This window comes from Mesoplodon mirus (genome assembly GCF_964341445.2).
Source record: "Mesoplodon mirus genome assembly, chromosome: 9".
NCBI lineage: Eukaryota > Metazoa > Chordata > Mammalia > Artiodactyla > Ziphiidae > Mesoplodon > Mesoplodon mirus.
Genome location: NC_138985.1, coordinates 101,589,076 through 101,614,089, shown reverse-complemented (window position 1 = coordinate 101,614,089; position 25,014 = coordinate 101,589,076). Strand labels below are relative to the sequence as shown.

Genomic DNA, 25,014 nt, shown 5'->3' with positions numbered 1-25,014 from the left:
GGCTACAGTCAAAATCTGAAACTCTTTCTTAAAAAAAATTAATAGACTTTATTTTTAGGACAGTTTTAGAAGTTTAGAAATTTTACAGATAAATAAGCAGAAAATACAGAGAGTTCCCATTATTACCCCCTCCCCAGTTTCCTCTATTATTAACATCTTACCTTAGTGTAGTACATTGTACAATTGACAAGCCAATATTGGTACATTATTATAAACTAAAGTCCACAGTTTATACTAGGGTTCACCCTTTGTGTTTGTACATTCTGTGGGTTTTGACAAATGTGTAGTGACATGTATGCACCATTATAGTATCAGACAGAATAGATTCACTGCCCTAAAAATCCCCTGTGCTCTACTTTTTCATCCTTCCCTCCCCCTGTATCCCTGGAAACCACTGATCTATTTAATGTCTCCATAGGCTTGCCTACTCAAGAATGTCATATAGTTGGAATTATATAGCATGTGGCCTTTTCAGACTGGCTTCTTTCATTTAGCAATGTGCATTTAAGTTTCTTGCATGTCTTTCTGCGGCTTGATATCTCATTTGGTTTAATCACTGAATGATATTCCATTGTATGGATGTACCACAGTTTGTTTATCCATTTTGTTTTGTATTATTATATACCTCCCATGTGCTCTATATTCTACCTAGTTCTAAGAGGGTTACCAAAAATTTCTAAAATAGCTTTATTTTCAAGTTTAGTCTCATTATGACAATAAGACATACATTAGACAAAATAATATAAAAGTATATTTGAAAGCATTGAAGTATATGGTTTGCACCAAACAAATGTGTTCTATAAAGTGATGTTTTCAGAGAACCATGAGTCTCTTGAAATTAGGAACACTTTTTGTGTATATGTGTATATGCGTTCATCAGATTCTCAAAGGGATACGTTACACCTCCTTCCAATAGTAACAAGCATTGCAGATGTGAGGAGGGTGCAAATAATCACCACTGGCACTTACAGATGGAGAAGAGCTTGTGAAGGTGGTAGGGCCTGATCTAAAAACTGAAGGGTGATGGTAGGACCTGGTTTGGTGGAGCAAGCAGCATATAGCAAGAGTAGAAGTAGAAAAGCCAGATGGGGGCCTCCCTGGTGGCGCAGTGGTTGAGAGTCCGCCTGCCGATGCAGGGGATACGGGTTCGTGCCCCGGTCTGGGAGGATCCCATATGCCGCGGAGCGGCTGGGCCCGTGAGCCATGGCCGTTGAGCCTGCGCGTCCGGAGCCTGTGCTCCGCAACGGGAGAGGCCACAACAGTGAGAGGCCCGCATACCGCAAAAAAAAAAAAAAAAAAAAAAAAAAAAGAAAAGCCAGATGGGGCTGTGAAATAGGGAGGAAGAATAGATCTACTTTGAACTGTGAAGGGATGAGAAGTAAGATTGGCTAAGAAAGAGAAGTCCTTCAGAGTCCAGGAGTTACCTAATTTGGGATTTTAAGCTGTAAAATGTCATGTTCACTCCAAATAGAAAGTGTCCCATGCCAACTGTTACTTGGCACACAACACAAACGTGAGATATCCAGAAGAATACAGCTTCCTGCTTCCCTTTGCCACATCTGTGGGGAGGCCCGCGTACAGCAAAAAAAAAAAAAAAAAAAAAAAAATGTACCAATGACTAATAGGATACCTGCAGGCATGTTTTATGCTATTTTTCTTCCTCAAGAAGTGTTAACTTAGGCCATCCACCTGGTAGATAACCATTCGATTACATATGTAGAAACTGGTGATCTGATCTGAACATCTTGCCTAGTTAGCCATGAATTAGGCAGGCTGCAGGCAAACAGCCGATATGACCCTTCTTGGTGTAAGTCAGATAATGTTGCATCAAACATTCACATCGGTCCTCTTTTCCTTTACTGTTTTGCCTTATTTCTTATTTATGGTCTCTTATCTGAGCCTCAAATAATACCAAATGATGCTTACAAATTAAAAAGTGCATTTTCCAAGACACCCCTTTTGGAGGAGAGGAGTGACGGTAATCCTTTCTCTCTTCCCTCATTCATTCTTTGCAGCAGACTTGACCTAGTAGCCAAAGCCCTGGCTCAGAGCAAACTTGGCTCCTATGACTGTGTAAATAGATGAGGTACCTGACCTCTCTCACTGCCCCACATCCCTGGTGGCTGAAGCGGACCAGCTAACCATTCATCCAACTTTGTTTCATGGAATTCCTGAAAGATAACCACCTACGTGGCTATCACTGTTTTCATTTGTTTGTTTTGTCGATAAACTATACGTAGATGCTGGGCTAAGTTCTCTAGTAAATTGGCCTAAAAAATAGCGTCTTCAACCTCCGGGAACTGCAGAGAGAATAAAGACGAGAGTGGGTGATAACACAGGCCAGAAACCAACCACCAAACAGATCATGGGTGAGGCTGGCTGGCTCTTTGGTCTCATAGGGATTGTATCTCTGCAGAAACTTGTGGAGCCGTGGTCCAGGTCCCAGCCTTGTGGTTTTGGTAACTCTATTTTTTCAGTTTACCAAACAGTCATCAGGATCTGATGAGTTGATGCTTTCTAACCAAACCACAAACTAGCTTTGTTTTTTCTCCCAAATCACAGCACGAGTGTATTAGAGTGAGAGATCTACAGTCCAAATATTTAGGTCCAGGGCACTTACCTTCTGATATACACAAAACTGGAAAATGACATTTCTAAAGAAGAGATAGCTTGCTAAGCATGGAATCAGAGTCTTGGGCTGCACTTGCTATGGAGAATAGCATAGGCTGATCTTCTTGGCTTTGGAAACTGCCTTCCCAGGGAAAAGAATATTATAATGTGGAGACACACAGACACACTCTTCCTCTTCACTTTTTTTTTCTAAATTTCATGAGAACTACCACCCATTTACATATGTCATTATAAAATACATCTTTGTTTAGCATCTTTAAATCATACTTTAAATTGTTTTAATTCCAAAGTATGCAATCATTCCAAGAGATGGAACAAAAAACCCACTCCAAAAATGAGTAAAGAAAAAGTTAATAATCTCACATCTCCATTCCTGACCCTTGTCATACTAGATGTGGAAAGACTGGGGTTATCAGCCTTCTGCACCTTTCACCAGGATCATACTAAGACACACAGCACAGTTAGGGATTTCCAAATTCTTCCTATACATGTGGGCTTATATGAGGCACCTTACTCTGAAACCTACTCTTCTCACTTGATATGTTGAAGAATATAACTCAAACACATTATCTTTTGGTAGCTGCATCATATCCTCTGGTTTGGGGAGATTTGCCCGGTGTCCTGCTTCAGTCAAGTCTAGTCTTTGGCCACTACAATAACAATAAAGAATTAAATAATAAATTGTTAAATACTTCTGTGCCCATATTGTTAGATATTGATATTTTTGCTTCTATAAACTGTATTCCCCAAATTGGGAATGCCTTTTTTAAAGAAATGGTAGTTCCAGTTCTATAAGCTGTTTTTCATGAATTGCAGTGAATTTCGATGATCATTTCTTAATGACACAAAGATAAGGACCTTATTTTTATCAGAAAAATCTATTTCCTCATTACATGAAGGGGCTGTTAAACAACCCCGTGGGGTATGGATTCTCATAAGACTTCTGCCACTTTGAGAGAAAGTCCCTGATTTAAGCATTTTGCCCTTTTCATAGCATCTGAGAATGCCTGAGCTGGCCTAGCCCAGTGGGCACTTAATAAATATTCACTGAGCGTTGAATACATGAAGGTCATCTGGTTCAAGTTTCTCATTTCACAGATGGGGCAATCGAAGCCTAAAGGGCTAAGTGAGGCACAGGTAGGGTGAAAGGGAGGAAAAAGTCCGAGCGATCTAAGTTGCAAAGCGATTCAGGAGCTTGGAGTAGGGAGGAGAGGACTTTGGGAGGTGGCTGCCATGTGTACGGGATACACACATGCAAAGGTCGAGACGCAAGAAGACTTACAGAGTTTGTGCATTTAGAACATAATTCTTCTCTGAAGTTCTCTTGAGCGACAGTAGCCAGGGTTTAAATTTACCTTTCTTACTGTGATGATTTCTTGAGGCTGAACCTATGTTTCTTTGAACATGACCCAGTGCAGAACTGGGCCCTTGGCGGTTCAGGGACTGTATGGTGTTCCTGTAACTTGCTCTCCTTCTCTTGGAGAAGATCCGTTTCCCAGCCCACTCTTGTTAGGTAGAGCCATGTGACTGAGTTGTAGCCCTTGGAGTGAGGATGGAAGACAGAGACACCACCCCTAGGCCTGGCCCATGAAAACCTCCCATTGGGACTCCCCATTCTCTCCTGTCTGCCAGCTGGAAGCAAAGGGCTCTGAGGTCCCACACACCAGTGCGGGAAGCCTCGGTCCCTGCATCACTGCACGAAAGGTCGCCTGCTGAACACCCACTCTGGACTGTTAGGAGAAATCAACTTCCATTGTGTTAGGCCATTGTTAGCTTTGATCTGTTACGGCAGATGTGTGACGTAACCGAGGCCATGGCTTCCCCTGTACGTATTAGGGTTTCGGTTTGTTGTTTGTTTGGGTTTTTTAAAATGAATAACCAGATAGGAAATCCAGAACCTGTCTCAATCAATAGTGCCATCACTGTTACCCATTCTGTTAACATCCACTAACTCATACAAATTTCATATAGAGACCTAAACCTCCCACCTTATCCATGAGAATGAATGCACAGGAGCAAGGGGAAAAATGGTCTGACATTAAAAATTTTCCTTACTACCACGTAACTTAGTTTAGTCTGATCATAGTGCAAACTTGATTTCTTTTCTCCAGAAGTTTAAGGAATCATGTCTCGTTTTGGAGCACTTTTTGTCAATTGCTCTTGCCTGAGAGGTTTTGTTGTCTTGACAGGAGGGGAGATTTTCTAAATAATTATTTCAGTTTTTCTTGCTTTAAAAGTAGGATAAAAGATGAATATAAAACAGTTGGGGAGGAAAAAGAAAGGAGGATGAAAGGAAATTAGCAGGACTTGAATTGTTCCAGTTGTCAAAAATCATCAGCATGCTGTTTAGTGGTTGTAGTAGAAGTGGGGGACGTTTGAACACTTCATTCAACCATGAACCCCAAAGGATCCCCCTGGTCCCTACTTGCATTTTAAATTAAAGCTCCACTGACTCTGTAGCTAAGACAAATTATTTAGTAAGCCTAAGATCTTGATGCAGCTGTTTGGGATAGAATGATTGCCACGTGGTCACAGGTATGTGGGATAAAGGGGAAGTTATTGTAGAGAGATATGTACACTTGATGTTGAGGAGGAAATGATGGAACATATAAACAGATGCCTTGGCATTTCACCCGTGGGCCTAACTAACCATGCTGTTCAGATGACGAAGCAGCAGTTAAAGCTCAGTGTCAGTCGAAGGAGGAATTGACCTAGAACTACACATACAGACCTAAAAATACTCTAGAAAAAAATACTCTAGATAAAAATACTCTTACAGGATACAGTGAGCTGAGACCATAGTAAAAAGATCATCAAATCCTAGTCACTCGGTTGGCCATTTCATTAATAAAGAGATACTAAAAGGATAGGCATTTTCTGTAATTTCTCAAATTATTACAAAGCAGACCAAAAGGTGAGTCTGTGTGTCTGGGGTGTGGGTGTGCTAAACCCGGTCAGAATGACACACCATCACCCCAAGGACCATCATTCAGCATATAGGCAGGTGTCATGCATAGAGAGCTGGGGACAGGGGTTAAGTCTTCTTCTGATAATAGTTTACAAGGTAGGATTGACCTGGACTCAAAACCTTATAGCTTTTGTTTCCCAACCCTTCCTTTCCGTTTTTCACTCTCTACCAACTTGGACTCCTGCTGGAAAATATTCAGTGCTTCTCCATTGCTTATAGAAATAGAGTCGAACATCTCTGCTTGGCACTAAAGGCTGTCCCCAGTGCAGGCCCAATGTAACTGTCTATATGTGTGTTGTATTCAGTCTTGCCTAACCTCTGTCCCCTGCTGGGCAGGGCACTCTCCATTCAATGCACTACGTTCATCCCTCCATTCTCATCCCTGAGCCTTTTCTCCCCGTTTCTCCCCTTCCCTCCAGTCCAATCCTATGGTGCTCTGGGCACAGCTCAGCATTCTAAGCCCCACCCCACCCCCATGGGTCTGGCTGCTCCTTTTCCAAGGGCAGGTGCACAGGACCATGTGCTTGGCTTGATGCTCTGCTGACACTGTCCTGAAATTCTCAATAATTTCTGAACCAGGGGCTCACATTTTCAACTTGCACTGGGCTCCACAAATTATGTCACCAGGCCTGTGGGTGGGAACTATTTGTGTGGGCAACTCCAACACATGACCTTGTGTTTTGATTTAATTAAAGTGAAGACAGAGCTTTCACACACCCAGAGCACTTTACGTGTACAAAACAATTTTACGCGCATCACCTCATCTAAACCACCAGGCAAACCCAGGGGCTGAGGAGACTGAGTTCCAGCAGCAGCTGTGGGGCTTCAGGCATTTCTGAATTGATGTGAAGCATTTTGGGGTTTTCTTTTTAATTTATGTTCATATTTTCCAGCTCCTCTTTCTCTGTAATGGTTGTAATAATAAAAGTTCAGAGTAGCCTGCATATTCACCGCTCTGGTGTGGCTTAACCGCCTCCTGTACGAGTTTTCTTTAGCTGCTGTAACAAAGTACCCGAGACTCAGTGGCTTAAACACCAGAAATGTATTGTCTCATATTTCTAGAAGCAAGAAGTCTGACATCAAGGTGTCTACAGGCCATGTTCCCTCTGAAACCTGGAGGGGAATACTTCCTCGCCTTTTCCTAGCTCCTGGTGGTTCTCTGGCAATCTTCGGCATTCCTTGACTCATGGATGCACCCCTCCAATTCGCTGTCTCCACATGGCCTTCTCCCTGTGTCTCTGCCTTCACACGGCCATCTTCTTATAAGGACACCAGTTATATTGGAGTACAGCCCACACTACTGCACTATGACCTTATCTTAATTGAACTAATTACATCTGCAATGGCCCAATTTCCAAATAAGCTCACATTCTGATGGTTAGGACGTCAATATGTCTTTTTTTTTTGGTGGGGGACACAATTTAACCCGTAACACTCCCCCTTCCTCCCCATATGACTAGTCATTAAGGCCTATAGATTCCAGCTCTGGAATGTCTCTCTCTTTTTTTTTTTTTTTTTTTTTGTGGTACCTTGGCCTCTCACTGTTGTGGCCTCTGCTGTCCGGACGTGCAGGCTCAGTGGCCGAACACGGGTTCGTGCCCTGGTCTGGGAGGATCCCACATGCTGTTTGTGCCCCGGTCCGGGAGGATCCCACATGCCACGGAGCGGCTGGGCCCCTGAGCCATGGCCACTGAGCCTGCGTGTCCGGAGCCTGTGCTCCACAACGGGAGAGGCCACACAGTGAGAGGCCCGCGTACCAAAAAAAAAAAAAAAAAAAAAAAGTTTAAGAACACTGGGTAAGGGAAATGGGGTTCAGTGAATGACAGCGGGGGTTGGGGGACAAGGTGGGCAGGGTTGGTCTCATACCTAATGCCCTGTTGAGCCCGTTTCTAGCACATGTTCTCCAGGCATGGCCCTGGATTTGCCCAAAGTTCAGACTCAGGTGCCCAGTGATGTATTCTTGTTACTCACCAGCCTATTTTCCTGAAGAAAGAACTCTGACCCCTCCCTGCTGCTCACCACCTTCCCCTCTCAGTGGTTATTTAACCCAGAATTTAATGTTCAGGAGTTAGAATCAGCAAAACAGTGTTGAAAGAACACAAGGAAATTTAAGAATATTAAAAAGAAATCTTACTTTTTGTTTTTGTTCTGCCTTCTATTGAAACATCCAACTCAACCAGACAAACTAGCTCAAATCAGCCAGGCAGTATATGTCTCCTCAAGAAAAGATAAGCAAATCAGCAGTTTCTGAATGTTGATTAAGTGTATCACCCACAGCAAACAGAACGTGAGCTGAAGATACTGCCATATTTCAAAAGAAATTCTTTAAAAATTCAAATTTATCTCACATGTACAGTGAAAGTCCTCAGAATTCTATGACAAAAGAAGCTTTTTTTTAAAAGAAAAAAACTAGGGCCTCCCTGGTGGCGCAATGGCTGAGAGTCCACCTGCCGATGCAGGGGACACGGGTTCATGCCCTAGTCTGGGAAGATCCCACATGCCGCGGAGCGGCTGAACCTGAGAGCCATGGCCGCTGAGCCTGCGCGTCTGGAGCCTGTGCTCCGCAGCGGGAGAGGCCACAACAGTGAGAGGCCCGTGTACCTCAAAAAAAAAAAAAAGACCTCACTCCTCTCATTTAACAAGATTCTTGGAAATAAGTGGTTCCAAGTCAGTTCATCTCCAGGATGTCAGGACTCTGGGGTAGCACCTAATCCTAGAGAAAATCACACAGCCTCTTGAAGGATTAGGTGTTCCCCTTCTGAGTTCCATCCTTTAAACTCTTAGCTTCTCATACCAGTGGCTGCCCCAGACCAGTGGCTGTTGAACTTCCCTATTATAACTGTATTCTCTAGGGGGTGAGTTTAAAATGCAGATTCCCAGGCACTGCCCTCAGAGATTCCTGAGTCAGTAGGTTTGGGGTTCCCCCTGAGGAATCTGCATCTTTAGAAAGTCCCTGTGTGGTTTTGATGCAAGTGACCCAAGGACCACACTTTGAGAAACACCACCATGTATATATAACCTCTCCCTGTGTGATCTCCCTGCTCGCATGGGATTAGCCACCCATGATATACTGATGACTCAAAAATTTTTTTATCCCCCAGCCCTCTACACCCACTTGGCAACTGAGCATTCCTATCTGAATATCTCATAGGAACCTTAAACTCACCAGTTCAAAATTGAGCTCATTTTCTCCCCACACCTGGCACCTATAGAATATGTACCCACATTCCTTGACTTGGCTTCCCTCCCTGACCACTGCTCTTTGTGTTTAGCAGTATTCTGACTTCTTACAGATCCTGGACACACATGCCTTTCTACATACTGTCCCCAAGCCAGAATTCATGCTGCTGGGCACAGACACCCATCTCCCCTGCTTCCTATAAACACACCCCTTGCCATTTGTCCCTCTGTGCCAGCTTTTGACCATGTGCATCTTTTAATTGTTGTACTCACCATACTGTATTGTACACTTTACCTGGTAGTTTTGAACTGGAGCTCCCTGAAAAGGGGTTCTGTGGCTTATTCCCTTTTTACTCCCAGCTCCTGCTATAGTCTCTAACACATAGTAAGCAATCACTGAACATTTGATGAACGGAATTTCTTGGTGAAAAGAAAGAAAGAAAGGGAAAGAAAGAAAGAAAAAAAGAAAGAAAGAAGGAAAGAAAGAAAGAAAAAGAAGGAAGGAAGGAAGAAAGGAAGAGAAAGGGAGAGAGAGTGAAAGGGAGAGAGAGAGAGTGAAAGGGAGAGAGAGAGAGAAAGAGAGAGAGAAACAAAGGAAGAAAGAGAGAAAGGAAGGAAGGAAGAAAGGGGGAGAGAAGGAATGACCAGGAGAGTTGAAGGGAAATTTTAGAAGTGCATTGTTATGAAAAGGGAGGGGATTGATTCAAGAACAATGAAGGGATTAACAGCATCTAACTAATGTTTTTCTAGAGATCAACCAGGGGAGGAGCTGGAAAAGGGCACTGGATTTGGCATCGAAGCGTTCAGGGCAACATCAGAGCAAAGAGCCAGCCCTGACAGCCCTCTGCCATTCCAGTCAGTCTCCCTCTGGGGGCTGCCACATAGGGGCAGGCTCTTTTATGCGGGGGGAGGAGACTTTATGATACAAACTGTGCACAGCACAGAAATGCTCAATCCCGCTGATTAATCACTGAGCTAGGTTTAACTTGGCTTAACAGGACGCTCGGGCTTTTAAAGGAGCTCTTCCTGTGTCTGCCCTCCTTTCTGCATCCAGTCTTGAGCTAGAGGCTTCTCTCTGTGCCGTGTCTGCCTAGTTTATCCAAGTTCAGCCTGGACTGCATGTCAGGCAAACCAAGCTATTACCCATCTTCCCTCATCACAGAAATTTCCCTGCAGGGCTGGATTGCTTCTTTTTCTCCTGCAGATCCACCCTAATCTGCCATTCCTGAAACTTCCAACAAAATCACCCTATCTTCTGTGTGTCTACATCATAGCTTGTTTTATATTCACAGGCTGATTGTGGTTTGGGGTTTTTTTTGTGAGTTTGTTTGTTTGTTTGTTTCTATAACTCTTTTCTGCTGAATGCCATTCCTGCCTCTCTTTACCTTTCCCGTATCCCCGTTCAGGTGTCTGATCATTTTTCTAGGAGCAGAAGCAGAAAATGAATGGTTTCCCTATTCCCCTGATTTTGCTGGTGTAATTCCTCCAAGGCTGCCATTTCCACAAACAGATTCCCTTCACCCTGCCAAGCCTCACTGTACCCTTTGCCCTTAAAGCCATAGCTCCTGTTTTTCCTGATTTGAATGCAGTGTCCAGCCTTTCACATCCTCTGTGGTATAATGCCCTGCCCCTGAAGGTTTTGTTTAAGGAATCCTGTAGTTATCAAACACCAGTTCCATGCAAAATGTATCATTTCAGATGATCGAAGGTTTAAAGCAGAAATAGGAAGTAATTTCTTAAGAATAACTAAAACAAATATAGGCCTGCATTGTGACTTGTTAAGAAACAGAATCATAAGAAAGGGGAAAGGAGAGAGAGAAGAAATAATGTGTGGAAGAGGTAGAAAGATACAGAGGAAAAGAAGATGAGACAGATACATTGTCAAAGAGAGAGAGGAAAACACACAAAGAGCAAAACGCCAAAAAAGAGGTGAGATCTGGAAAGACGAATCCTGAAAAGTGAACTGCCTCCCGCTGGCCACATCCTCAAAGACAAAGCCACAGCCTCTGACCCAGAAATAAGGCCCAGGAAGGCAAATGAGGGCAACACACACCAAGTCTGAATGAGGTGCAACCTGCAGGGGCAGCAGACGGTGAGCACCCTGAGAGTGAGAGCAAGACATGTACACCTGAATGTATACACCACAAAGAAAAATATCTCCATCTTGTGGCCTTGAGGATATTGTGATGCTGTGCATTTTCACAACTGCAGGCATAAATGAAGAAAAGACCCTTTGTTACTTGTCCTGTGAGCAAAATGAATTTGAAACGAGGTCCAAGCTCCCCCATGTTTACTCTACTGATCCCTGAGAAAGATATTACTCATGCCATTTTGTAGAAAACAGATTTAGAAGAGGTAACTGCTGTAGGTGGTTACTAAATCCTTTCCAGTTCTCTTGCCTTTATTATGTTTCTCATAGCATACCGAAGTTGAATGGTCTTTCGGCAACCTAGAGTTCTACGTAGTGTAAATTACTGGATTTGTTAAGTGAGCTAACATTTGTAAACATCTTAGAACACTGTCTAGGTGCTAATGTGTTTATTAAATAAATAAGATACAATGCATACGATCTCTAGGCCAAATGTGCTAGCCCCTGGACCCATCTCATGTCTCACCCCGGGACTTTGGTCATGCTCTGGGTCTGGAATGCTCTCTAGTGCCCTCTTCTGGCGCCTCCCTGACCCTCCTCCCTTCTTCCCATCTCTCCCTATCAAACACTACGCATTCTTTGGAGGCTGAATTTAAGAACCCTATACGTGCCCCATAATTAGTCTTACTAAAGGCACTAATGTAACTCTTGTTGCTCAGACCTTTGGTTGCTCCCCACCCGCGTCTTGTGTGACCCCTGATTCGCACGCAGCACTGCTGACCTCACCTCCCTTTGCAATGGTCTCTGCCCTAGGATGTCAAGGGACCATCCATCCAGGTTTTCCTCCTCCTTCCCTTTCTCTCCTGTTCTTTTCCCTCTTCCCATCTTTCAAATACTGGTGCCCCCTGGGACTCCGTGTCAGATTCTCTCCCTTCCCGCTCTCCCTCAGTGGAGTTTCGCTGTTGGGTTTATATCCCCCTCTCAGGGAAGGGAGACAGGCAAGCAGATTCAATCTGTCAAATCATGAAAACGTATCTAAATTCATTAAATAACATTTCCCATCTATACGATGCCAAGTACGCTAGCTCAGTGGAACGTTTTCTACTGAAGTTGTGCATCACATGGGTCAGCTTTGGTCACCGTGATCTGAAGAGCAGGTGGGGGGGTGGCTTGTCTGTTGGGCTCCATCTTCCTCTTCTTTCATAGGACTCCATTTCCACACCCAAGACGGTTCCCTTCCGGTGGGAAGGAGGCCACCCTCAAGATGTTTTCAGTTGACGCAAGTGATCTTTCTTCATTTGAATTTGCCTTCTAGTGGGGTGTATTCATTTGCTTGGGCTGCCATACTAAAGTACCACAAACCGTGTGGCTTTAACAACCAAAATTAATTTTGTCACAGTTCTGGAGTCTCTGAGATCAAAGCGTAGACAGGGCTGGTTTCTTCTAAGTCCTCTTTGCTTGGCTTGCAGAGGGCCTCCTTCTCCCTGTGTCTTCATATGGTCTTTCCTCTGGTGTCTCTGTCTTAATTCTCTTTTTATAAGGACCCCAGCAATATTGGATTAACACCCACCTGAATGACCTCCTTTTAACTTAATGACCTCTTTAAAGAGCCCCATCTCCAAATACAGTCACATTCTGAGGTACCGGCGGTTAGGGTTTCAACATATGAATTTTGGGAGGACAGAGGAGGTGTTCCAGAGAGTGAGACCACCTAGAATCACTCATGGCTAGACAGCAGCGGGGACGAAGTTAGAGGCAGCTACAACACATGAATCAGTGCAAGACCTGAGCCGAGGGACATCCAAACAAGTATGCCATGGACCTTGCCCCAAGATGCTGCCAACCCAGTTGTGGGGACAGGGTGCCAATACAGAAAAGGAGAGTCAGCCATCTAGACTGGAGTGTGCTGAATCCAACAGAGTGTGTGTGATGGGCAGGAGAAAGAAAAGATAAAAAATCAGTTGGATTTTGGTCACAGGGAGGTTTTCATGATAATAAAATCCACCTTTCATGGAACTCTACTATCTGCTAGCCCTCTGTACAAACTCCGTCTCTAATCTAATCCCACCCCAGGGGCTGTAGGGAGGACTGTACGAAATAAGTTACACCAAGCTCTTGGTGTTGTGTTTGACATGAGGGAGCATGCTATAAATGGTAGCTATTATTCATCGAACAAATATTTTTGCAGTACCTACCATGTGTCAGGCAGTGTGCTCATTGCTGGAGATATCACGTCAACCAAGATGGTCTCTGCCCCCACTGAGCTTACAGTTTAGAGATGCATTATCCAGTATGGTAGCCACTAGCCATATGTTGGCTATGAAAATCAATTAAAATGAAAAATTCAGTTCCTCAGTCACATCAGCCACATTTAATGCACTCCACAGCCACAAATGGTTACATTCCCAGCACTGCATAAAATTCTATTAGATAGTGCTGGAAAGGGGACGAGAGATTATACCTGTATGGTAAGGGTCATGATAGAGACTTGCAGGTACAAGGGAAGAATATTATTATTATTACTACTCTCATTATAATCAAGATGCAGAAACTGAAGATCAGAGAGGTTAAATAATTTGATCAAGTTCACACAGCTACTAAGTGGAAGAGCTGGGATGGGAACCAGGTCTGTCTTAATCTCACGCTACCTCAGGCCATTTTGTGGAGGAAATGAGTCAGGCACAGGTGGAAACTGGTTAAAGAGAGAAGATGGAGAAGGCATCCTCGATGGGAAAACAGCAGCTTGGACAAAGGCACAAAGGCACAGCTGGGCAAGGTTGGGAGAGGACCACGAGTAAACCAGTCTGGCTGGAGAGGCAGGGACTTGCTGAACTCATGTGCTTAGAAAGGTAAGCCGGAGCCTGCCTGCCTTGATTCAGAGCCAAGGAGCTAGGAAACTCAGCCCTACGTGCACAGGTTGACTCCTTGAAGGTTGTTAGCAGGAGCGTGGCATGGTCAAAACTGTATGTTTTGAAGGTGGAAGTGTTCAGGGTGAACTGGGCTGAGGACCAGTAAAGGATGGCAGGGGGATAGAAAAAAGGGAATGAATGAATGGTATGAAGCAAAGAACACCAGAGTGGGAGCCAAGAGCTTAACCCTAAGATTGACTGATTGATTTATTTTTGTTTTCTCCCTTTTAAAAAAAATTTTATTGGAGTATAGTTGCTTTACAATGTTGTGTTAGTTTCTACTGTACGGCAAAAAATCAGCTATACGTATACATATATCTCCTCGTTTTTCATTTCCTTCCCATTTAGGTCACCGCAGAGCATTGAGTAGAGTTCCCTGTGCTATACAGTAGGTTCTCATTCGTTTTCTATTTTATACATAGTATCAATAGTGTATATATGTCAATCCCAATCTCCCAGTTCATCCCACCCCAGCCCTTTCCCCTTGGTATCCATATGTTTATTCTTTACATCTGTGTCTCTATTTCTGCTTTGTAAATAAGATTGCCTATACCAATTTTTTCAGATTCCACATATATGCATTAATATACGACATTTGTTTTTCCTCTTTCTTACTTACTTCACTCTGTATGACAGTCTCTAAGTCCATCCACATCTCTGCAAATGACCCAATTTCGTTCCTTTTTATGGCTGAGTAATATTCCATTGTATATACCTACCACATCTTCCTTATCCATTCCTCTGTCAATGGACATTTAGGTTGCTTCTGTGTCTTGGCTATCATAAATAGTGCTGCAATGAACACTGGGGTGCATATATCTTTTCGGACTATGGTTTTCTCCAGATAAATGCCCAGGAGTGGGATTGCTGGATCATATGGTAGTTCTATTTTTAGTTTTTTAAGGAATCTCCATACTGAACTCTAAGATTTAATACTGTGTTAACACTGGGCAATATACTTCATTTCCCTGGGCCTCATCCTTTCAATTCTAAAAGGGCATGGCTGGCCCACATGATCTCCGAGACCCCCTTTAGCAATGGTAATCTAGGATTCTGCAAATGTGAGTGACATTAGGCTAAGAGAAGCAGTGTAAAGTGTAGCACTGAATATAGGGGCAAGGAAGACGGCAGAGTCAAAGGTCATCCTGAGACAAAGGGGGAATGATGTGCTACTAACAAAACTAGGTAAGTGTGTGAAAGGGCTTGTCTTTGGGTTTTTTTTTGGGGGGGTGACAGGGTATGGAGGTTGGAAAGGATAAGAGGTAGTGGGAAAATAATGGGTTTGTTCATTATTTTATATGCCCCAAATACAGATTTCAAACTTTTGACCTATGACCCACAGCAGGAAATACAACTTGTATCCTGGTCCTGCACAGTTGTCCAGTATATATAACCGAAACAAAAGGTTTATGAAATAAACAGGTACTCTTACTAAGGGCAATGGGTCTAATCTTTTCTATTCTAGTACACTTCATGTTTTTAAAAAGCTGCTTGCCATCCACTGAATATCTTTTATGATCAATCTATGTGTCACTGACTAAGAGGAGGCTCCAGTCTTCTTAAGTTGGGGGCGATGGCAGGGCATCCCATCACAGAATCCAAGAAGAAGCTGCAGCAGTGAACTGGCGAGGCTTCGGACTGGGGAGAGTCTGGAGCGTGTTTAGTTGAAGCCCCGTTCGGAGAGAGCGTTGAGGCAGGTAGAGGGAACCACCCGTCCAGGTTATGGGGGTTGGGGGGGGGTGCCCTCAGGACACCATAGGCGTGAGGACCGGGCGGAAACCTGATTCCCGCAGGAATCCAGTGACCACCCGGGGGCTGCATTTCTTAAGCGTGCTCGGAATGGCTTCTGCATCTGACCTCATTTGGATTTCAAAAGCTCCTCCGCTTACTCATCCTCCCCCCGAGGACGGCGTGCGCCCACTCCTCCATTCATTCATCGCACACCGATCTCAGGGAGCGCCAACCAGGTGCGAGAAGGGCGAGCCGCTGCCGGCCGGGGCTCCCCTTCTGGTCTGTTCTCCCTCCCGCCCAGCTCGCGCGCACACACAAAGTTCTGGCTGCTACCCCTGCGGACTGGCTCCCCTTTGCCAATCAGAGCTGAAGCGTGTGCACACCGGGCCGCGCCGAGCCTCCCTGGCCTCGCCGAGCCTCCCTGGCCTCGCCCGCTCCTGCCCTCGGCTCGGCCTTCCCCGCCTCGCATCCGTGCCATCGGCGCTCGATTGCGCGCGGAATCCGCTCTCCGGGCTCGCTCGCTCGCTCGCTCGCTCGCTCGCGCTCGGCCGCCGCTCCCGCCTCCGCCCCCCGCCCCTCCCCCGGCTCCTCCCGCCCCTCCTCCGCCTCCCGTGCAACTTTTGCCGAAGCCCCCACACACAGCCATGCTGAGCTGAGCCCCGGCCGGGGACTGGCCGCGCGCTGCCCGCCCCGGCTCCCGCCCCACCGCGGACCCGCTCGGGGGCCGCGGCCGCTCGGCCCTCGGCCTCGGCCGCTGCGCCCGTCCGCCCGTCCGCCCCGGAGCCCCGCGCAGGGCCCGGGCCGCGGCGGCGGCGGCGGCGGCGGCGCCCGGCCCCCTCCCCCGGCGCCGGCCAAGTGAGGCGGTGATGCGGGCGCTGGCGGCCCCGGCTGCGCGGAGAGCGGAGACACAGGCTCAAGATGGCAGATTCCGACTGAGGCTGGGGGGGCCGAGCTCGCGCGCCGCGTTCCCTTCTCCGTTGCCATGAATCGCGGACACCCCGGCCCCGATGGCCCCCGTGTACGAAGGTAAGCGGCGCCGGCCCGCCGACCCCGCTCGCCCCGCGCCGCCTCGCTGCCGCGGCCCCCGCAGCTTTGTTCTGCCCGCCGCCCCTTGCCGGGCAGCCCCCGGGCCCGCAGCCCCCGGGCGCCCGGCCTCCGCGCCCCACCCCCGGGGCTCGAACCGGCTGCCCGCCCCCTCTACGCCGCCCCCACCCTCGCCCAGCAAACGGCCGGGATCCGGAATCGAACAGATCTTATTTCCAGGGTGGAGAAAGAGGCGCGGGGGGGGGGTGTTGGTGGGTGCGAGGGTAGGCTCCTGGCCGAAGAAAAGAAATTAGGAGGGGGCGCCGGGGAATAGACAGACCCATGACGGTGCTCTTTATTTATTTGGAATAAATAAAGGTGATACGGTGTAGCTTTCCTCCTCCCCCCTCCCCCAAAGAAAATTACCTTTAAGATGATGTGCTTTCCACTCTCTGTCCTCGCAGCTCCCTTCCCATTTCCCTCCACTCCCACCCCACGCTCCTTTATTCTTCGCGAGTCTCTGATTTTGGGGGGCTGTCGGGTCGGAATGTACGGGGCTAGGTGATGAGAGGGGGTAGAGAGGAAAAGTCCATTTCAGACCCAGGCAGAACAATGCAGTAGGCTAAAATCTCCCCGCATTAGCGTGTGTAAGGGAAAAATGTAGTTTAGGTTTTCAAGTCGGGGAGGCAGCCAAGACGTCTGTTCGTCTCGATCGGTCTGGGTAAACCTGCGTCGTGCACCTTCACCTGGCGTCGGGTCCTTTTTCTGATCTGTCTTTAGGAAGAAAGAAAGGAACGGAAGGCACGAGCGCTCCGTTTTCTCCTGCACTCCCTCTCTCTTTCGTTTCTCTTCAGTCCTGTCAGCTTCCAGGCAGAAATCAAACAAATCAACTAAGTTTTTACACTTCGGTGTGTTTTTTTGTGTGCTTGTAGTAGGAGGAATTTTGAAGCAAAGGGTGCCTGATTTTTTTCAGTCATTTTCGTCGTGAAAATGTTTTCTCGTGCAATCACTGAAGTAGCAGCCTTTACATACTTTTAGCGTCAATCCATCCGGCTTTCTTTCGGTTTTGTTCAGATATTCTGTGGATGAAATAGCAAATGAGAGGGGCAAGGGTTTGTGGGGGAACAGAGAGGAGGGGCGAGGAGATTTTAATCCTCTGTAAATCCGGAGAGCTGTCCTGGCGAGTGAGACAGGGAATGCATTAATAGTTTTATCTCTGTTATAAAGGCAGATTAAAAAAAAACTTATCTGAAAAGAAAATCTGTTATTAGTTCCAGGGCTCCAAATGAATTAGGTTTCTGGGTGGAATAAAGTTACCAGTCAGGTCCTGGATAACGAGGCTGTAAATAACCTATGGACTGTAAATATTTTTTTTCAGACTCTCTTAGAAACAAAGGGGCCTGTTTAGAAGGCAACAGAGAGATGTTATTCCAGGGGCTTTCCTCTTTGATTCTGAAGAACACAAGGTCCATTTAACCATTCAACAAAACAAAACGAAATTTCTGATCACTCCACCACGCAGAAAAGAGCGAGCCGGTGGCTCTGTGAACACGCTAGGAGGACCCAGTCGGGCGTTCATTGTTTGTCTGTGTCTCTGGGAGGGGGCTACAGTCAATGCTTCCACTGTCTGTGGAGTGTTAAAATGAAACAATTTTCTCTTTATTAAGTACCTCTTTTGAGACTCCCTCTGCTGGACACTCCGGGTGAGCACTGGAGAAGGAACTTGGCATTGAATTCAGAACTATAGTAAAGGGCTGCTTTCCCTTTTCACAAGGGGCTGGGTATGTGGGTTGGGATGTATTTAGTCAACTTTGTGGAAAGCCATCCTGGGAACTGTGCTGTCCTCCTCCTGTCCCTTGCGTTCTAAATCCATATGGAATGTAGGCCATACCCCTGAGGCCAAGACTTGGCACTCCTGTTCTTCCAACAGTGCTCTTCTAACGCTTGATACCAGATAAAGCCCTGTGGGTGTGTAAGATGTTGTGTAAGAATCATCACCGATCTCAAAGGTCTCAGGAACTCACTTTTAAAATTTGCAAGCCTGCCGTCTGTGTCCCAGGTGACCTGCGTGGTCACCCCGTCCACCCTGGGTTTCCCTCAGTCTTGTCTGTGTGCTCTCTTAATTATTCCTGTGCTTTGTGCCCTTTGATTCTGAGACAGTTTCTGCATACCTTTGTAATTCTTCTCCTAGTCTTGTCACCCCTCCTCAAGCAGTCCCAGCTTCACTCTGCACAAGCTTAGGTCTGGGTCTTTTTTGAAAGAGACTGTTGGTCATGCTCTAAAACAGACAGGTGACCTCTATAATCAGGCATTGTATTGCGGAACCCACATTCCCGTCCTGCTATGAGTGCCTCTAAGACTCCAGTGACCTCCTTTTTCCCTCCTTGGTGACGTCTGCTTGATTTAGCGAACCTGATTTTTACCGTATCCCCATCAGAGCACATGGACTCCTTGCGTGTATCCTGGAGGAGCAGGGCTTTTCCTGTGGAATTCTCCAAGAAGAGTGATTTCTAATAGTTTTTAAGCTACTGAAAGATTGAACATGGGGTTCTCAGGAGAAGGATAATGACAGGTGAGGCATTTCAGCTGGAATTCAGGGGTGCACTCATTTGTTTAAATGGGATGCAGTTGCCCCAAGCTGGGATTTGGTGTGAAGACCCGAGTGCATTAGTGGAGCATTCTGAGCTGCCAGGTTTTTAGAGAGAAATGCTCTGTTGGAAAGAGGGTATGTTTGATAATACAAATTAATGGGTAGGAAAGTATAATCAGTCTTCTGTGACTTGCTTTTAAGGATAGGTTTATAAATAGCACATTTGTTTTCAATGGCTTGGTACTGATCAAGGTAAACTTCTTTAAAAAGGTTTATTTTCTTTAGAAGGTTAAACATTCGCCTTGCAATTATGTTTACTCCATCAACTTGCTTAGCAAGGCTTTTTCCAATATGTAGTGCAAAGGCCAACCACAAAGGTCTATAGTGCCATAGGTTCTGAATTAGAGGACCCTAAATCCCACGTTAATTGTGTTCCACTGTCCCTGGGCTGTGCCATGTCCACTAGTGTTGGCTTATACAGTCAGAGTTCCCAAAACTGTAGCGCTGAAGTCTATCATCAGATGGGCCTGAAGACACCTACCAAGAAGTGGATTCTGAATCATCTTCCATTAAAAGAATTTGATGACACATGTTCAAAAATATCTTTTCCTGTGTTTATGTTTTATATTTTTAAAATGAGGAAGTATAAATATTGTTTTCATTCTTACCACACTTGAGGAGTGAATCAAGGCTCATTAATTTTATCCCTGATCCTGGACAGTGTGGTACGATACTTGAATCAGAGAAACCTGGGGTTTGAATCTAGCTATATGGCTTTGGGGCATGTTACTTAACTTCTCTGAGCTTTTTTTTTTAAAAGCCTTGTTCGATTGTGCCGGGGCTCCATTAGAAGCGAGTACAGGTAAAGCGCCTGGCTGTAGTAGGCATTTTCTCAGTGCATGTTAAATCCCTCTAGCTTTTGAGCTGCTTACAGGCATGATGACTCCAGGGAAAGAATAACCCACAAATAGTTTAGAAAACCAATAATAGCAACATTCCAATTATTGATCTCCTGCTATTCCTTTTCCAGTTTGGGCACCAGCAACAATAAACCCCCTATGGCCACAGAAGAAAGAGCCTTTTTTGACCCCCTCTGTGACTTTTCTAGATTCTTTATTCCCACTGAGCTTCTGCTGGTTTCAGGTAGAGGATTTCTCTTCTCTAGTGGCACATTTTATTCCACTTTAAAAATGAGGCAACAAGCCGTTAGAACAGAGTTTCAGGGGCTGCAGCTGTGCCTCTGGGAAACTATCCCAAAGTATGAAAGATAATCTTTGCCCTTAATCAGGATGCATTCGTAACCCAGGCAGCAGGCCAGGAGAGGGAGCGCCCAGAGGTGGCTTCCCTACCAAGGGCTCCTCAGAGGGGAGGCACCCGCCCCACCATGAGCCAGGCTCTGGATCAGTGCACCAAACAGTTTTCCTACAGAAGAAAATTGGGTGCTTTATGCAAGTTGCAGATGCTCATATTCTTCATATTTTATTTTATTTTAATTAATTTATTATTATTTTATTTTATTTATTTATTTATTGGCTGCGTTGGGTCTTCGTTGCTGCGCGCGGGCTTTCTCTAGTTGAGGTGAGTGGGGGCTACTCTTCGTTGCTGCACTTTGGCTTCTCATCGTGGTGGCTTCTCTTGTTGTGGAGCACGGGCTCTAGGCGCTCCGGCTTCAGTAGCTGTGGCATGCAGGCTCTAGAGCTCAGGCTCAGTAGTTGTGGCACACGGATTCAGTAGTTGTGGCCCGTGGGTTCAGTAGTTGTGGCTCGTAGGCTCTAGAGCACAGGCTCAGTAGTTGTGGCGCACAGGCTTAGTTGCTCCGCAGCATGTGGGATCTTCCCAGACCAGGGCTCGAACCCGTGTCCCCTGCATTGGCAGGCGGATTCTTAACCACTGCGCCACCAGGGAAATCCCTGTGTTTTATTTTTTATGTTTCTTTATTTCTCTCTTCCTTCCTCCCGTAGAGACCAATCTTAAAGGAACCGCCTTTGAGGTGTATATGGAACAAAGTAGTGACAATCAGGAGGGTACGATACATGAACATTTTTTATTGTTCTCTGAACGTGTCATTTGCCAATGCTTTCTGGTGGTCTTACGATGACAATTCAAGCTCTTCAGGTTGCTATCAAAGGCGAGGTTCAGAATAATGCCAGCAGATGTCATATAGCCTCTGATGGAGTGTGAACTTGAAAGGCCCAAACTCATAATAGTTCCATTTTGTATGGCAATACCCTATTGGGGGTGGGGGAGGGATTGGAGGTAGAGAAAGAAAATGGAAAACCTGGAATATAGAAAGGTCTTTGTTTTCCTCTAAAAGAAACCAAGATGCCTGAAGTTAATGGCAGTAATTGCAACTTAGACCCCACTTAGTTTGTGGCACACGCTCTACCCACATTGACTCGGTTGTCCTCCTAACAGCCACAAAATAGGCACCGTCACGCCCACTTTACAGGCAGGGCACGTCTTTAAAACATCCATTTCACAAACGTTTATGCAGGGTCCCTGTCCTCGAGTTCAGGGTGCATGGGAAGTGAAAGTCAAAACTAAACATGAGCTCACCGGACCGTGGTCTGACTCAAGATGGAATGCCTTTAATGTGTGTGTGTGCGTGCACGCACCCTTGCATCGGTTCTTAATTCTTAGGTGCTCATGTTTCTTGAGTTATAAAGGGAAGACCCCACTTCTCTATTTTCTCTTGAAATATTTTCTTTATTTGGAATCAAAAAAGTATTTCTGAATGTAGAAAATAGCTATTACAAATTTCCTTAGAAATATCCCTGGAAATTACCATCTCTCATTTGCAGAAGAGTCCATCTTCCTCTTTCATTACTTACATCTTATATCTTTGTAAACATATTACACTTCTGATTTGCACATGCTGCTCAGAGACTTTCTGTTTTTGGCATTTGGCATTACCAGCTCCGTTGCCAATGGACCCATTCATCTTACGTGGCTGTCGGAGAATTAATTCCTGGCTTTGCTGCCTGGCTGAGATCTTTAATTCCAGGTAGTTTTGTGGTACTTATTGGTGGGGATATAGATCGGGTGGTCACTCAGCAGATCCCTCAGGGAAGGAAGTTGTAGAAAAAGAAAACCTAGCTCCACCTGTTGGGAGCGTGGAGCCCAGAGCAGGAAAGGACCTTGGGAGAATTTAGTCTGACAAACAGAATGCAGCTGACATAAGTCATAAAAAAAAAAAGTTGAACTACTCTCAAAAGAAGAGGAGAGAGTGCACAGAAGAATCTTGACGATTTGGTGTAATATTCGGTGTAATTCATCCAGGTTTAGAAAGGACAGTTCATCAAATTCTTTAGAGGCTCTGAGTCAACGAAAGCCATACCTGTTTTTCCAGGTTCTCTACGAGTAAGTGAGGTGTTCATGAGAGTGGCTACAAGTCAGACTTGCAGCCCGTATTCCTCTGTCTTTGGTCTAGAGCCAATGGAAAAGGCAAAAGATATGATGGGCAAAGCCATTCAACTTGTGATTTTCTGATGGGTAACTTTGCCATTAGAAAGTAAGCTAGTGAAATAGTTGCCAATAAAAAAAAAAAGCAGCAACCTTTTTTTTTAACATCTTTATTGGAGTATAATTGCTTTACAGTGGTGTTAGTTTCTGCTTTATAACAAAGTGAATCAGTTATACATATACATATGTCCCCATATCTCTTCCCTCTTGTGTCTCCCTCCCACCCTCCCTATCCCACCCTCTAGGTGGTCACAAAGCACCGAGCTGATCTCCCTGTGCTATGCGTCTGCTTCCCACTAGCTATCACTTTTACATTTGGTAGTGTATATATGTCCATGCCACTCTCTCACCTCGTCCCAGCTTACCCTTCCCCCTCCCCGTATCCTCAAGTCCATTCTCTAGTAGGTCTGTGTCTTTATTCCCGTCTTGCCCCTAGGTTCTTCATGACCATTTTTTTTTTTAGATTCCATATATATGTGTTAGCATATGGTATTTGTTTTTCTCTTTCTGACTTACTTCACTCTGTATGACAGACTCTATGTCCATCCAACTCACTACAAATAGTTCAACTTCGTTTCTTTTTATGGCTGAGTAATATTCCATTGTATATATGTGTCACATCTTCTTTATCCATTCATCTGTCGATGGACACTTAGGTTGCTTCCACATCCTGGCTATTGTAAATAGAGCTGCAATGAACATTTTGGTACACGACTCTTTTTGAATTATGGTTTTCTCAGGGTATATGCCCAGTAGTGGGATTGCTGGGTCATATGGTAGTTCTATTTTTAGTTTTTTAAGGAACCTCCATACTGTTCTCCATAGTGGCTGTATCAATTTACATTCCCACCAACAGTGCAAGAGTGTTCCCTTTTCTCCACACCCTCTCCAGCATTTATTGTTTGTAGCTTTTTTGATGATGGCTATTCTGACCCGTGTAAGATGATACCTCATTGTAGTTTTGATTTGCATTTCTCTAATGGTTAATGACGTTGAGCATTCTTTCATGTGTTTGTTGGCAATCTGTATATCTTCTCTGGAGAAATGTGTATTTAGGTCTTCTGCCCATTTTTGGATTGGGTTGTTTGTTTTTTTGATATTGAGCTGCATGAGCTGCTTGTAAATTTTGGATATTAATCCTTTGTCAGTTGCTTCATTTGCAAATATTTTCTCCCATTCTGAGGGTTCTCTTTTCGTCTTGTTTATGGTTTCCTTAGCAGCAAACCTGTAAAACTGCAAAATAATTTTGTGGTTTTACAGCCACTTATTTCTAAACACGGCATTTAAGAGATTTGTAGTGTTCTTGAAAGTGGCCTGTTTTAGCAATTCTTGCCTAACTTATTTTGCTGTAGTAGGTTCTGATTAATTAAATGCCACCATGTTTAAGTAGAATTCAGATTGATTGACTCTTGCATGTGCTAATGCTGTAGACTTTATAAAACCTTCATTGTCACAGAAAGAATACAGTTTAATCTATGAGTGGACAAGGGCATTTCCCCCCCAGGTTGTGCTGTCCATCCTCAGTGAAAGATCACTGTAGAACCTGCCATAACATTGGGTTATGACACTTTGGATTCACAGAGTGACAGATTGCATTCTGATGAAATAAGGTTTTTTTCCCCCTATATTTTTACCATTTTCCTCTAGATCAATATTACCCTTTTGATTCAACCTATGGAATGGTTATTCACAATATAAAATGATTTTCCAAGGGCTCATCATAAGAAAAGTGATCCATCATGCCAGTTCTGTATAGAACTTCTAGTTTCATAGCATTAAGGAAGCAAATTTTAATGATATGTGTGTCTGGAATCCTTTTAAAAGTCACATGGTAAGGCAATTTGGAAAACTCTGGTTCATTGCTTGTTATGGAAGTTTGATCTTTTTTCCCCTAATGAAGAATTTACAGAGCTCTGACAAAAAGCAGCATGTAAGTTCTTAAAATTGTGCAGAAAGGCAGCAAGTTACACCCTCCCGAGTTCTGTGTCACTGCACCTACTCCACCAGCATCCAGGCTGATAGCAGGAGCTTCTGCAGGAAGGTGAATTTCAGGGGAACTCATAATGGGGGCGGGGATTGGGGGGGCACATGCCCCTGAGGCAGGTGCATTTGAAGTTCCTGCCTGTGAAGCACAGTGTGATCACTGTTATTCATTAAGGACGACCTGCACCATCAGGAAAAGATTAATCAATATTCATTATGTTCTGTTAACTGAGACGGGGAGTTTCTCTAACGTATTACAGAAATGTTTCCATAAGAAAAGGGTTAAAATAAAGAAACTCTTTCGTTTAATTAGACCATGACTTACTCCCCCGAAAGGATTTAAGGCCTCTTAAAGGGTTAAGTTACTGGAAGAGGGAAAATTAATTTATGTAGATCAATTCTGTGGATCGGCCTATTTCCAAAGATCTTGGATAAGTGAGGTTTTCCT

General features: G+C 45.0%; 1 protein-coding gene across 2 annotated transcripts in view; it reads left to right on the top strand.

Moving 5' to 3' along the window:
• HIPK2 (homeodomain interacting protein kinase 2) overlaps positions 1–25,014 on the top strand; it is a 248,820-nt gene that overhangs the window by 44,110 nt on the left and 179,696 nt on the right. The window contains exon 1 of one of the 2 annotated variants that reach the window (XM_082631977.1): positions 16,144–16,534. The exons of the other annotated variant lie outside the window; for it this stretch is intronic. Within the exon in view, the coding sequence (XP_082488103.1) occupies positions 16,516–16,534 (19 nt within the window). The 5' untranslated portion in view covers positions 16,144–16,515. Of the gene's footprint in view, positions 1–16,143; positions 16,535–25,014 lie in introns of those variants that run through there. 2 annotated transcript variants of the gene reach the window in all.